The following is a 14,956-nucleotide window of genomic DNA, read 5'->3' on the forward strand; positions in this document are numbered from 1 at the left end:
ATTCTGCAGCGTGTATAATGTACTATTCGTAGGTTGTAGTTTGAACATTTCCGCAGTACGCGATCAATTGTTGTACATATCCACCACGTACTGTACATCTAAGTACATTTGTACGTAGCAAGATGTAAAATCATAATAAAAGTAATTTCAACAAAATATTTGATTTGAAATACTGCAAAGTTAGTAATCAGTTTAACCTTTTCACCACCAGACTTTCTTGCCTAAATTTGTCTGCACTTTTTTCTTGTATTCTTCAATATTTTTGGAAATAAACCCTAATTTTTGAGCCAACAGGCAAAATTTGAGTCAATTTTCAGTTTTTAATCAACAAATTTGGGTATGTTTGGCCCAATTTTCTGCAGGAAAGTGCAGACTACAAATGAAACTAATTTTTGAATTTGTGAAACAGGTGGTGAAAGAAAGCCCATGCACCTTCAAAATGCAAACCGTGGGTATACATACCTAAAGCAGACAAGATGGCGGCTGTCCAGAAGACTTCACCTAGCAACGCAGGAATAAATAACAATCCTCCCATTCTCTCACCGTACTTCAGCTGAAATGGATCAAGCATGGTGACGTATCCCTGCGATCTCATCTGCTTAGCGAATAAAAGACCACCTATGAAGAGAATCATTCATATAAGGTTATCCTCATTTCAAGAATTGTTACACTTGCACAATATGACCATTTTGTTTTTGTTTTAAATTAGGAGAGGGGTCTAATCCATAAAGTCGCTAATTATTTCATTAATTTCAATGTCCTCATACAATCTATTAAAAGTTTCATTCAGGTTCATTCTACTTTTATAATTATTATTTTTTTATTTGAAAAAAAAAAAGTTATTTGTTCAATCACCATACGTTATACATACTGTAAATTAATTAATTATTCACTGGGTTTTAATTTTTGTATTTTCGCTGATAAGTAAAATCCACTAAATTAAATCTATGTGAACATGTAAAATAACAATAAAACTCATTGTTTCCTTGACAAATTCGTGAAATTAAGACACAGTGAATAAGCTCAAAACATTGAAACAGTGGAATTAAATGTCAGTGAAAATAAATGGTTTTACAGTATTCCTTGAAAACTTACCAAGAACTAAACTAAGAGCATAACCCCAGGGTGCTTGTGCCCATACTAGACCATAATCTGGATTATATACTGCCTCAGCTGTTCCATTGATGTAACCACCTCCCACCCATGTTGCTGTGAAAATAATAAAACATATGAAATTATTATTTCCAATCTTTAGGGGTATTGTACCGCTCTCTGATAGCAGCAAAAGAAATTATTGTTTGGCCACATCGCCCTCTAGAGGCAGAAAAAGATCAACTGGAACTGTAATAACTTATTCAATAAAATTGATTAGTAATTTATTTTTATAAGAGAAGCAAGCAGATATTAAATTTTCAGTTGATTGGACACAAGAATGAGATGTAATTGATTATTATTACTGGTACATATCTAAGTAAAATTGAGAACAGATAAAACACAAATTAAAATGTATGATATGTACATTTTGCAGTATCAGTATTCATTACTAGTGCATTCGCGCTCAGACTCGCAACGCCTATTGTTTAAGGTGTTAATCGGCTTAATTGAATATGCTATGTGTGCCACGCTGTGTAGCATTGGTTTAGACACCGTCGAAGTTTACCGAACACTGGATATTCTGCACACTTCGCGCTTCTTCGGAAATTGCGTATTTCTTCGTAAATCGGATCCGGACATTTTGAAAAAAACAAGAGATGCGTTCTGGACATTTTGACCTTTGCAGCTGTGTAAGAATTTTAAGAATGGACCAAGAATCAGGGGAGTTACAAGTAACTAAATGTCTTAGTGTTTACCTCAAATAGTTTTTGAATATATAATGAGCAACTTTGAAACGATATTTCTCACTGTTGCGGATTTTGCGGAAGGTTTCCAATATTTTTTCGGAGAGAGCATATCGCTGCGTTTTGAACGATCATACTCCTTTGTGTGTTACCCGTTTTGTTTTTGTGTTCTCGGATGCTGAAACATGGGATAACTAGTGTCATGTACATGATATCTCTCAGCGTATCAGCGTGATCCAGTAACGGTAAAAACTGGAGGTGTGTTATTTTTGTCGCGTTCGACTTCATAGTACGCGATCTACGAGTTGTTCAGTGACTGTTTCAATTTTCTATTGTGTGTCAGTATTGTTGCTATTTCGAGTTTCACTGATTTTGTTTGACTTCCGTCATAGTTTTGTATGAAAATAGCCCAGTATATTTCTTTTTATTCTTAATTTCAGGAAATGAAAAACACGAGATCGCTCAGGGGTTGCCAAGTTCTTCAGAGAAATTGTCATTATCTTCGTCAAAATGTTCTCCTAAAATAGCTTCCCACTCGTAATTATTGTCCTCAGATTTGCCAAATTTTTTCGTAAATGCCATTTTCGGAGTTCACTGACAACTACTGTCGTCTATGCCACTTCCTGTCTTATGTCTCGCGATGCATCGCGATAGTTGATTGTAATATGAATAGATCTCGCGTTATTTTGTGAGATATAATGAAAATCTTGTTGCTCAGCAACGTTTACTCGATACGATAAGAACTGATAACCTAAACAAACGTAGCACGCATTGCTTCAAAAGAAAACGCCGCGTTGTGAGTCTGTTGTATTACCAGTCTGAGATTCGCGATAACAAACTCCATGCAAAGAATGAAATTCTTGTTTAGCATACTATCTCAAAAACTTATTTTCAGGACATACAGAAGCACACAATGACATCGGGGAAAATACTCCAAACTAGTTGTTTAACTTTGAAATAATTTTTTGTGAATTTTACCAGTTAGGGGAAACTGTTGTATAGCGGTGAATATTTTATTGTTGTTCTAAAAGGTGTGCTCTGAGCGCATTCATTGAGATTTACTGGGGTATTTAGGTCTATTATGTGTATATTTGATAGTCTGAAAAAATACAAGCATTAATTGTCAGGAATAAGCAAGCTGTCACAAGGAAGATGCTTTGAATGATTCCTAAAATACAAGCATACTGTAACAATATTTAAAAATGGCAGCGAATTAAATTTGAACACACAATAAAATTTTGACATTTATTGGCGATCCGCTCCGCTAGGATTGCCCTTATAATCACTTTTGTCGTTTTGTGTGTGTGTGTGTCTGTGTGTGTACATTTCCAGTGTTCACTATTATTTCTTCTGTGATTTTTTTGGCTTGGCCGATTTCGTTCAAACTTGGCAGGTAGGTCACACCTTAACCCTAGTTATAAGGAAAAATCTGAAAAATTTTTTTGGCCCACCGTTGCCATAGCAACAGCAAAAAAACTGATTTTTGTATAGCTTCACGCCAAATGTATCTCCTCCTACAAATTTGGGATAAAACACATCAGACATAGCTCATTCTACTCAGCTTGAGTGTGGGCACAAAGTTACCATTTGAATTTTTGATATCTGTTTTCATTACCGAGAAATTTGACCCTAAAGTTGGGGTAACTTTTCACCAGCAACGGCTTTTAACTCCTCTGTGATTGTTTCGGCTTGGCTGGTTTTGTTCATACTTCACAGGTAGGTCGTGCCGTCACTAATTGGAAAACAATCCTGGCCCACCATTGCCATTGCAACATCCAAAAACTGGTTTTTGAATACTTTCGCCCCAAATGTATTACCTCCTACCAGTTTTATCGGTGTCGCTGGGTGTATATGATAAAGGGAAGTTGTGCAACCAAATTTGCCGAGTTCGCAGTTTTTCGCCAATAAAAAAATAACTAAGGCAACAACTCACGGTTTTTCAGCATTTTTGGAATAAAGACATTATTCTCCATCAATAATCCGCCCAAAACAGGAACATTTCTACTAATTCTTGTGTTTTTTCGACGTTTTTCGAAAAACCTGCGATTAGGCTGTGAAAGTAGAACATTCCGGAGGGGGCGAAATGGAAGAGCCATATTTAACGCGTAAAAATAGAACGCGTATTTTGACCTCTATGCGGTTGTCGGCAAAGAGCCCCGCGTCCATCGCCTGGCAATGCTCTTCCGTTTCACCAGTTGCGTTTTTTTGGCCAAAATTTGGGCAGTACTGTCAGTCACGAAAATTGATGAATAAATTAATACACATAAAATATGAATCACGGGCTAATTCAATGGTCACCGAACACTCCACTGTGGCAAGATAGTAGCGTACTGTATATTTGACCCAGATTTGACAAGCGTAGTACAGTTTTTTGCGCGTGTCCTAATAACGCGCACAAAGGATTGTGGGACAGAGTCCTTTATTTGCTGGCATTCTTGACTTTTGACTGCAGTTCTTTTTTATATTTTTGAGTAAATGTTTTTGATATGCTCTTAGGTTTCTTAATATCCGTCTGAAATTCTGGACTGTGGTCATATTTTTCGATTAGGAGTCGTATATTTAAATAACTCACCGTGACTAATGTTTTGCATTATGAAGTATATTTTTATGAAGGTCAACACACTGTACTTTAGGTAAATATTTACCATCTCGTTATTTCATTATTTCGCTTTCCAGCATTGACAGGAAACGCTTCATTCTAGAAAATGCTATCGCAAAACTGTTGGAAATAATAAATGTAACAGCAGAATACGTCCTAGCACAGTCACTCGACTAGGAGAGTGATTGTGGTCCTAGTAATAAACTAAGTGACTTCTAAAGACTGAATGGTGTTTGCGAACTTCGTATTAGTTATAAACCGACGTTAGCTTCATGTTTATGTCACACCATGGAAACAGCCAAAAACATGGTGCTTGTTTTTGAGCGGAGCGGATCGCCAACCAGCCTACCGGCTTGTAACAAATATATACAATTCTCATAAATTCATACATTCAAAAATTTCACATATTAGTCCCAAGATCTCAACACAGCTATACAAATTATCTCATAGCGCAACTTCAAAGACGAGGGGTCAGAGTGATCTTTTGCAAGTTCATCTGCTTACCATACTCTGCAATTTTAATATGACCTGATAATTCTTTCAGGTAAAGACCGTGTTTCAGTATTATAAGTATCAAGAGGTTATCAACAATAATTGTGCATGATAAGCCCACCTAACATAAGTTAATATTATAATAAGGAGTGCACATAATTTAGCTTTTAGAATAAATATAGTTTCATACTTAATTATTGAAATCAAATTACAATTATACCATCCACAAAAATCTGACCCCAGACGTTATAAACAGCACCAAATGTTGATATCAAGTGCTTTGCAATTCACACATATATTTCTGTTAAATGTACGAGAGGAAATTTAGCATAAAACCACTATAATTTCATGCAATTTGTGTGAAACATGGCAAATTGTGAGACTTTGTAGCAAAAGGATCAGAGTCACAGCAACTGTCACAAAATAAAATTCATCAAATTGTTTGAGAATTTTGTATTTTTTGCACTCCATCACGACCAGTAATCGTAAAGTATTTTAAAGATTATGTTTCCAAGCCTAAAGTGAGATAAGAAAACCTGTCTGTCATAAAAAGTGCAGTGATCGGATATAAATAGGCATGCAACACAACACCGCAATTTACTGAGCGTAGAAAGATGTTTATCACAGTAACTCATCCAATCACTGCAATAATCACCTTATCATGTAACCTTTGACCTAACTACATTAGGTAGACATCGCGATAATGAATTTGCTATTATTTCGAACTAGCGGGAGCGGCCACTACTTACATGCATAGCAACGTGTCTAGAATATCTAATTCGTATAATGAAGTCACTTTTTTATTTAGTTAATGTAGTCACCATCTTATTATTCAAACTGTGGGGATTTTAAAAGCAAAGCTAAAAAGATCCTCAATACACTAAAACCTGGTGGTCACCTATACAATTGTTCAACGACAGATGTCACCTTTTCATGACCAGACTTTCTCGCCTAAAGTTTTCTGCATTTCTTCCTTACATTCTTCAATATTTATTGAAATACACCCTAATTTTGGAGCCAACAGACAAAAGTTTGGCTATTTTTCTTCCAATCTTCTGAAGGACCTTGCTGACTATAAACGGGACTATTTTGTGAATTTGTGATGAGAAGTCTGATAGTGTGCTGCAAGTAAAAAATCAGAGTGAATTGAACTAATTCCCAAAGTAAAAGTTAAATTAGTATACTTAAATCCCAAGAATTATTTCATGGTGGTCGGCATCCAGGAAGTTTTAGAGAGTAAAAGTTGTCAAATCTGCAAGAAATGAGTTATTTGGTATCCAGGCAACAATTATACTGTCAGTCATATTGATTCAGTATATTTCACAGAACGATCATGCAGAAACGAAGGCATGATATATTCCCTGTAAGAGAACCCTGAAGTGAAATGGCAAACACATATTACACACTTCAACACAGGCCTTGTTTCAATTTAATCAACTTGTATTGTAATCTTTCTATTAGTTGGATAACCTAACTTCTTTTAACAATAATTATAATTAAATATAATTTTAGGAATATTGCCATTCACAAATGTTAAACGTACACCTGTCAGTATTGTAGTTATAGTGTACTTATTTGTTTGTCGATCGAATGACTTCAGCAATCAGTACATCGTGCTCCATGACGTTATTTGAGAACTTAGCTATATTACCAAATCGTTTTATAAATAACCAAACAAAGTAATTAACAAACAATACAATTTGTGTAACCAAACTCACGGGGCTGGCATTCTGCTGGCTTTGACTTTTAATAATTAAGAACTTACCATGTAAAAAGAATCATAGTTATCAATAATTATGTAGTGTATACAGCGCTACAGTCATTGCGCAGAGCATTTTAGAATTTTGCGTATGCAAACAATGTATATTACACGCGTTCTATATGTATATGTCGCTATGGGTTCTATCTCAAACAGGAAGCGACGTGGCGACTGTAGCGTTTCAAGTTTACCTACATTTAGGTTGATTACTAATATGTGATATATCGTAATAGCGTGATATTTAGAGTTATGTGGATTTGAAAGCAAACAAGCTAAATGTTAATAGTTACGCTCATCAATATCGTAATTTGTTGAATACTTATTTTAAGTATGACAATTTGAATGGAAACTGGCACAGGGATAGCGAAAACACTGTAATAGGCACCGGAAACGCAAACTAGTGCATGCTTGAGTTTGTTGAACCATACAGCAGGATTGCGTCCATTCTATCCCAGCATTCTTTGCACCAACCTTCTTTCTCTACCTAGCGACCCCTAGATAGATTGTTCAAGCCTAGTTACCATAGCAACTCAGCCAACAATGATAACAGGATTTTCTTTTAATCTCATCATTTGTCAAGACCTCAATTTTTTTGCTGCTGCTAGCTTGAATAAATATGTTTGGCTGATAGAAGAAGGGCCTAGAACTAATTTTAGAATCCAAGATCCTGAATCAATATATTTTCCTGCAGATTAATTGCAGTCTGACCCTTTACCTACAGAAGAGGAGACCGAATTCTAATAAAGCGTATACTGTTCGATATACGTATATATCAGATGGGTTACAAGGGCATCGGATGTCAAGTGTGCTACTTCACTGTCTTCAAAAATCTTATTAAAGTACAGTCACGATTGGATAATCTCTCGGTAGTGCAGCGATTGACATGCTTTCTGGCTAATGAAAAATAAGTCTCAATCTGACGGAGATGCGCAGCCGGCAATTTAGTTTTACTCCGCTAAGATAGTGCCACAATGAGACAGAGCAGAGTGATTTGAGGACACTATGTCAGACATAAAGCTGAGTAAACACACAGCCTGACTGATTCTACTGATCGATGGTGGATTCTTTGTAGACGACAGTCGACTCTTCGTATCATATCACCGATATTGATTTATTGGTAGTTGATTTCTGACTGGCAAACATACGAGTACGACTATCTATTTTAAAATATGAACATTCTTGTTCCTCTCATGTTGTCATGACAACCTGATTTTAATATTTCTTATTTTTAAATTGAAAGAAAATGATTGGAGCATTTCTCAACATATTAAGAAATCAGATATATCCCCCCGGTATATATAGATTTCTAAAGCTTCAAAGGGTTGATTATTTTCAGTCGATAGTTTTTCTTTTTTCTGGAAATAAAATATCAGCTATTAAAGAAGTAAATATGTTCAAGGAGCAATTTATCTTTTTTTTAGACATTTCAATTTTTGCCTCAATAGTGAAGTTGATATATCAATTATGGTGCTAAAATTACTCAATGTAAAAGTATAAAAAGTTGCATATCTATAAAAAATGGTAGTCATGGTGATAATATTTCATTCTATTCATTTTAAAAAATTATTAGACAACAGTAATGTGATGATTGTGTTTATTTTAAGTAAAAACATATAACTTTATTAAAACAATGCACGTGATATTTTGGATATTTACTGATGTTATTGAAATGTTATTGCACATTAGTTTACTTCTCTGGAAAATGCAATTTGTAATTTTGGGATTTCTCAATGACTTGTATGACTTCCTATAAAATGCACTAAAATCACAAAAAACTGCATAGCTACATTACAACATGTACTTCCACTGGTAAAGGTCACTAATTATTTCAATATTTATTCATAACTTACAATTGTGTAAATTTCGTGTAAAACAACAGGAAGGGTTGAGCAAATAGCAATATTGAATGTTGATTTCAATGGTTCCTTGTAGCATTTCATAAAAGGAAGCAACAGCAGTATATGGCTTTTCAATCATCATTCAAGCGAGCAACATTATTCCAATTCTACAAATCACAATGGCCCTGACAAGCTGTTGTTGTATAAAAAAAAACACAAGGCATCGACTGAAGTATACACTATTTATGCTGCAGTTTGAAAAAAAAAAAGTAGATAATTATAATTACAGATGCTGATTTTGAATAATACTACGGAAATGAAAATTGTATGAAATGATATGAAATCTCAAATAATTCAAACTATGAAATTAGCGTCATGTTTACTTTATTGGAAATAAAAAACAAATTATAGAGCAAATACAGTACACAAGGCTGGGAAAGGCAGATTTATAATGCACATGCATTGAAATATGTGATATAAACGGATGAACAGAGGATCAACTAACAAGATTTAATCCAAATACAGATTATATATTGTTATAATGGAATAGTGCTACAAATCCAACTAATATTATAATACAGACAAGATGTAACTTAAAGCAGGAGGGTTGTCACCTGCGGACGCGCAGGAATTAAGTCCCAAGCGGCGATAACAACACACGCTAAAACGCAAAGGCTCATGGGTAGAAGCTTGTTTGTAAACAATGACACGCTATGGCTATCTGATGCATGCGAAAGGTGACGACTCCCCTGCTTTAACTTTGAAGCTGACTTTGCCTTTTCATAAAAAATGTTTAAAACGCATGTCATTGTCATCAATAATTAAAATTATGATTAGTATATTACTAATATAAGAAATATATTTACACAGATTACAGCTAAGTTAGATTTTCAGCCTGCTCAAATCTACTGTACTGTCTACAAGCTGTCAGCTTATAACAGGGTCCATAGCACCAAGAGCCAAATGATTTCCAAGACATTTTCCAGACCTTTTCCCAAACTTTCTTGGATTTTTCCAAGACATTTTGACCCTTAATTCAAGCCAACATGATAGAAGGGCAGGCGCGGGGATAGCAATCACTGCTGATAGTGGGGTAGCAAACGCTTTATAAAAACGGGCCTTTCTAAAATGAATTACCCGCCCTGTAATAACTCTGAAGAAATTTAAAGATTTTTCAAAGATTTTTTTATTTTTCCTGTAATTTAAAGACAACTCAAAGACATTCCAGACCTTAAAAAATTCAAAGACTTTCAAAGGATTTTCCCAACACTACGAACCCTGCATAAGGTCAGTAAAAATCTTCATTTGTGTTAAATAATCACTATATTTTTATTCTCAGCTGCATTTTAAAAACGAGCAATATATAATTACAAATAACCAAATTTTAAAGGGATAACAAAACAAAACGTCAGTTTTGACACTGTCTTGAGTTATTCTGATAATCACTCTGAAATGAAGGAATTCAATAAAACTGTTCTGAGTCACTCTAATTAAATCAAGAATAACTACATATACTGTTAGGTAATCATAAGTTGTCGTCATAGCAACATACAGAGATCGATATCAAAATTAAATGAACTCCATGTATTAAGTTTCAATTACTGTAAAAAACTTCAGTCTGTTTCACATATAGTGTGCCTAAGGCCAGCCCAATTTTGTTGTTTGTTGAGTACATAAGACTGGAATTTGCTTCCCTCTCACACAATCAGAACATTAATTAGGTAGGCCTTAAGAGCCATCTTTTTTTTGGAATGCAGATTTGTTACGTCAGAAATATCCATAAGACAGACAAGATTATTTAGGTTCAAGTCCATACACGAAATTTAGTCAAGTCAATAATTTGGGTAAGCCTAAAGGCCTGCCTTATTTTCCATTGTGAAACCACATATTATTTCAGTTAGGTTATATTTCAGCATATTTAGTGAATAACATGAAATTTATTTTATTGATTAATTGATTGATTGATTCTTGGTACCCCGGTACCGATAATGCCAAATAGATAAAAAAAAATATGAATGCATGGTTTCAATATTTGTTAAACAAATTTTCTAATTTTTTGTTCTTTACTGTAAATATCATTGGTTAAACTAATTAGCAAACTAGCACAAAATAAATTGAGTCCAATTAAGAAAGAAAAAAAATTAAATCCTACATACTACACCTGTTTTTGAAGTGCATGTTATGGAAACTTGAAACACATGATTTTTTTTTTGTCGGCCTAAAGTAGGAACAGCACACACAAAATGTATTTTATATTCCTCCTTCAAAACTATCTAATTTGCATATATTAGTCCCATAATCAGGAATAACCATGCCCATCTTGTCCTTGTGAATATTTTTGAAATGCATTTTTAGATCTTAATATGTTGATTTTACAAATTCAATGGATTATATGCATGTACATACTATTCCAGGATGTACATGTGAAGTTTAAACTTGATCATGAAATGTAGGCATGGAATACCTGCATGTTAACAATGACCTGATAGCTACCAGAGGTCAGAGGTCAACATGTTAACATTTTTTTTTTGTCTGAACGAAGACCAATAAAAACATAGCTGCCTAGATCCAGTTTTTATACCATAATACTTGACCTCTTTAAATTATGTCTCAAACTTGTTTTTCAAGTACATGTAGTCAAGATCTCTAAGTTGTCATGTCAGGTAAAATATTTAAAACTAACCTTGTGTATTGGCGTCTATAATAAACTATTAAGGATTATTTTATTTATTTCGCTATCGGGTTTTTCATCATAACTGTTTAATAAACCTAACCTGCTGCATAGACTCATAAATCACGGCCGTTCAATCAAACAGGACGTCATAAAACATAAACGAGATATCTTTAATAATGAATTTCCTCTCGCAACTCTTTTAAGAAAGTAATCAACATTTACAAACTTAATAACCCTATACTCCCTTAGAAACTTCAGGTTAAGTGCATAGGAATCATAAACTGATAGTAACTTTAATGTTACATGGTACGTGATTGGCTAGTTAGCCCATGAATGTTTACAATTTGACCAATCAGGGGGAATATCTTATCAAATTTTGAATGAGACACGTAAAATAATTTTTAGCTTTTCTATACCAATACTACCAAATAAGTATGTTATGTACGCAAATGTGAAATTTCTTTAAAAACAAAATGGCGGTCATCTACTTAGTTTTATAGCGCTAGGCAAATACGGCATTTCCGTTCTGATTGTACTGTTTGTGACACAATCATCTCATAACAGTATTTTAGTAATTGACATTATTGACTAAGGTATTCGTTATTGGTGAACGGTGAAGGCTTTCCATAAGCCTTTCATGTGACCAGGTGTTTCCTTACCTCTCAATTATAGATGACCACAAGATTTGATTTACTCTAAATTAAGACGAAACACATCATTTTCTATACAGCATTTCGAGCATATTCCCTTCATTCTGTAGTTGATGAATATTTTTGCTTATTCCAGGAATAAAAAAAAAATACTACATTCTTTTAAAACTCAATTATACAAGTACATGTATCTTATACGATTTATTTCTTTCAGTTAAAATTTGTAAAAAACAAAAAGAAAACAAATTAGTACAAAATTATGATCTGTCTTAATTTACAATACAACCAAGTGTGAATAGTATAAATGCCATAAGGAAACCAAAACACATTTGTTACTATGGAAACAAGCATAGGTTTTCCCCTCTTTTTATTTGCAGGGAAAGCTGAGTTGTCACTTTTCCATTTTTCCTAAGGTAGCAGAGTAACACTTTATCTTTCAATTTTTACACTAGATTTATTAGACCTGAAACCTAAAAATTCTAAACTTAAATTCAAACCATATCAAAATTGTGAAGAATACCAATACATCATTTGCATATAGTTTAATCAAATATTTTTAGTTGTGCCCTAATTTCAAATTATATTTGGGTGAAGACACCATAAAAGAAATTGACATTTCAAAAAAAGCAAAGTACTAAGTTAATAAAACAAATAAATGGAAATTTCTTTCTATTTCCCCACTGACAGATACGTTCGTATCACTAATGACAGAGATTAAAAAAAAACACAACCACGCATCATCTATTTGGAAACCGGAGAAAGATAAAAAAATTAAAAATGACATAACAAATTTGACTTCATGTTTGCCATTTCTATGCGACCCATCCTCTAGTTAGTACAGGAAATGAAATCTGCTAAATTGGCATTCCCGCGGGGACAAATCTAAAAGTGTATTTAATCAAAATAAAGGCCAGTGACCACATTTAAAATTCAAACGACTGAAGTAAACGTGCTTAGAATTCTAAAACGATTGAAATCGGATCTTGGGATAACAAGTGCTTAAAATATCAAGCTACGTAACTATATAGAGAATGTATGCTAATGTAAATGACGCTAAAACATATAATTGAATACATTTTATTAATAAAATTCAGAACAATTAATTACTGGACCATTGCATTGTATTATTTAAACACCTGATATTTAGTGCCATTTTGAATCTGACATCGATTGTAACTATTTTAAACAATGTTTCAAACCTAAAAGGATGACAAAATTTTACTAAAATTTGGCATTATATGAAAATTTATAACCAATTTCAATATTAACATACAAATTGACGTACAATTGCTACCATTTTTTATTTATATGTGATAAAATGAATAACTGTATAATACCAAAATGGATAGCATTTTAATACCTGTAATATCTCTCTTTCATATTTATAGCTAGTACAAGAACCTCTGTTAAATGCAAATTGAACTGTAAAATCCTTCAATTAAACAAATGTTTGCGTCAAATTCCAGTAATCGAGGGGGGGCATGGAGGGGCATAATTGACACCCTTCCCAATTTGCCTTTTCACAAGTAAAATAACAATTTGCAAAGATTTTTCATCCTTATGGTTGAATTCTGAGCGTTTTCACCTGCTGCCAATATCACCAAATCGTCTGTATTTCATTGCAACTTATTACTAACAATTTTCTGTTGAAATTATTTAATTATTCATGCATTTATGTTGCCATATCAACATGCAAATTCAACCAACTCACAGGAAAAATGTAAAAAGATTCGAAAGAACTTCATGAAAAACAATTTTGTTGCAAATTTAGCAGACACAAGAAAATTGCTAAATATTGTCCCAATGAACATTTTACAAAATGTTATCCTCGCTTAAATCAAACCACAAAAATTGCTAGCGGTACAGTCACCATACCACTCTCGATCTACAATGTAGTTAAATTGCTTGATTCCATGTGAGGCTATAATTATGCTAAATAGTTTAAAAAAGAATAATCAGGATTGGACAGGAAGGACCTTGACACCAATCTCAATAATCCTTACATTTCCCATCAAATACACTACAAACACAAAAATTGACTGTGCTGTAAAAACGTAAACGTTGAGGTTGAAGTGGTCAGTGTACCTCTAATTCCTGAAGGATAGATGCATGTTAAATACAGCCAATCAGCAAAGTTGAATTTCACCTGTGTTAAATCTCTCTACGATCAAAACATCTAAATTTGCCTTATTAAGATTTGTCAGTTCAATCATCTGGAAGAAAGTCAATTTCCTTAAACGCTTATTTTACGAGAACATTGTAATAACCGATTGTCTCGAGAGATCATTTGCTGTCAGTTTCACTCACTGCACAGACGCCAGAAACTTGACAAGAGTTTTATTTACAGCCAAACAAAATTACAATCAAGTTCCCATGCCAACAAAGGGATGTTTAAATCTAATTACACAACAGTGGTGGGATTTCAAATTATCGATGGCAAATTTGTCGTCATGACAACCAATGTAATTGAGCAAGATACTTAACCCAGTGACTACTAAATTCAATTAATGCTAGAGAATAAATATTTCCTTAACAAACAAACAGGCTGTTCTATTTTTACATTTTCACAGCCACGCGAATAAAATAAACGAACAAAAGTATAGTGATAACTTGGGATCGTCAAAAATAAAACGATTCTATTTTAATGATTGTCAGGAATACAGTACCGGTATATCACAAAGTTTTGAACATAAATGCAGGTAATATTGCATGTCATGTGTCAGTAAATATTTTTTCCATTCATAACTGACATTCTGAGATAACCCTGTCAGGATTCAGTTGATGAAATATACACGTAGTTCCAATCATCTGTATATATAGTAACAGTGATTGACTGTAAAACATTCTTTGCAAACATTTCAATACAACACGGATGAAAGCATTGCCTGCTTGTACATTATCACATGCAGTCGATGCAATGCAATGCTCATCATTTGCAACTGTGACAATATTCGATTTAGTAAGACACATGACCTAAGTGTTGTAAGTGACATATGATATATATGATGATGTTATAATGTGTTGTTGAACATGGGAACCTACCGATAAGTGTTATTAAAAGGGGTTTGACCTGGGGCCTAAGTGTTATTGGATGCACTTTGACCTG

At 33.8% G+C, this 14,956-nt stretch overlaps 1 protein-coding gene across 2 annotated transcripts in view; it reads right to left on the reverse strand.

Moving 5' to 3' along the window:
- The window catches only part of LOC100375425 (high-affinity choline transporter 1-like), a 53,883-nt gene that overhangs the window by 9,565 nt on the left and 29,362 nt on the right, over window positions 1–14,956 (reverse strand). For both annotated transcript variants that reach the window (XM_002735497.4, XM_085504371.1), the window contains exons 4-5: window positions 1,096–1,209; window positions 463–618 (exon numbers count right to left, since the gene is read on the reverse strand). In XM_002735497.4, the coding sequence (XP_002735543.2) occupies window positions 463–618; window positions 1,096–1,209 (270 nt within the window). The remainder of the gene's footprint in view (window positions 1–462; window positions 619–1,095; window positions 1,210–14,956) is intronic.

This window comes from Saccoglossus kowalevskii, chromosome 10, assembly GCF_978046115.1.
Source record: "Saccoglossus kowalevskii chromosome 10, keSacKowa6.1, whole genome shotgun sequence".
Lineage (NCBI taxonomy): Eukaryota > Metazoa > Hemichordata > Enteropneusta > Harrimaniidae > Saccoglossus > Saccoglossus kowalevskii.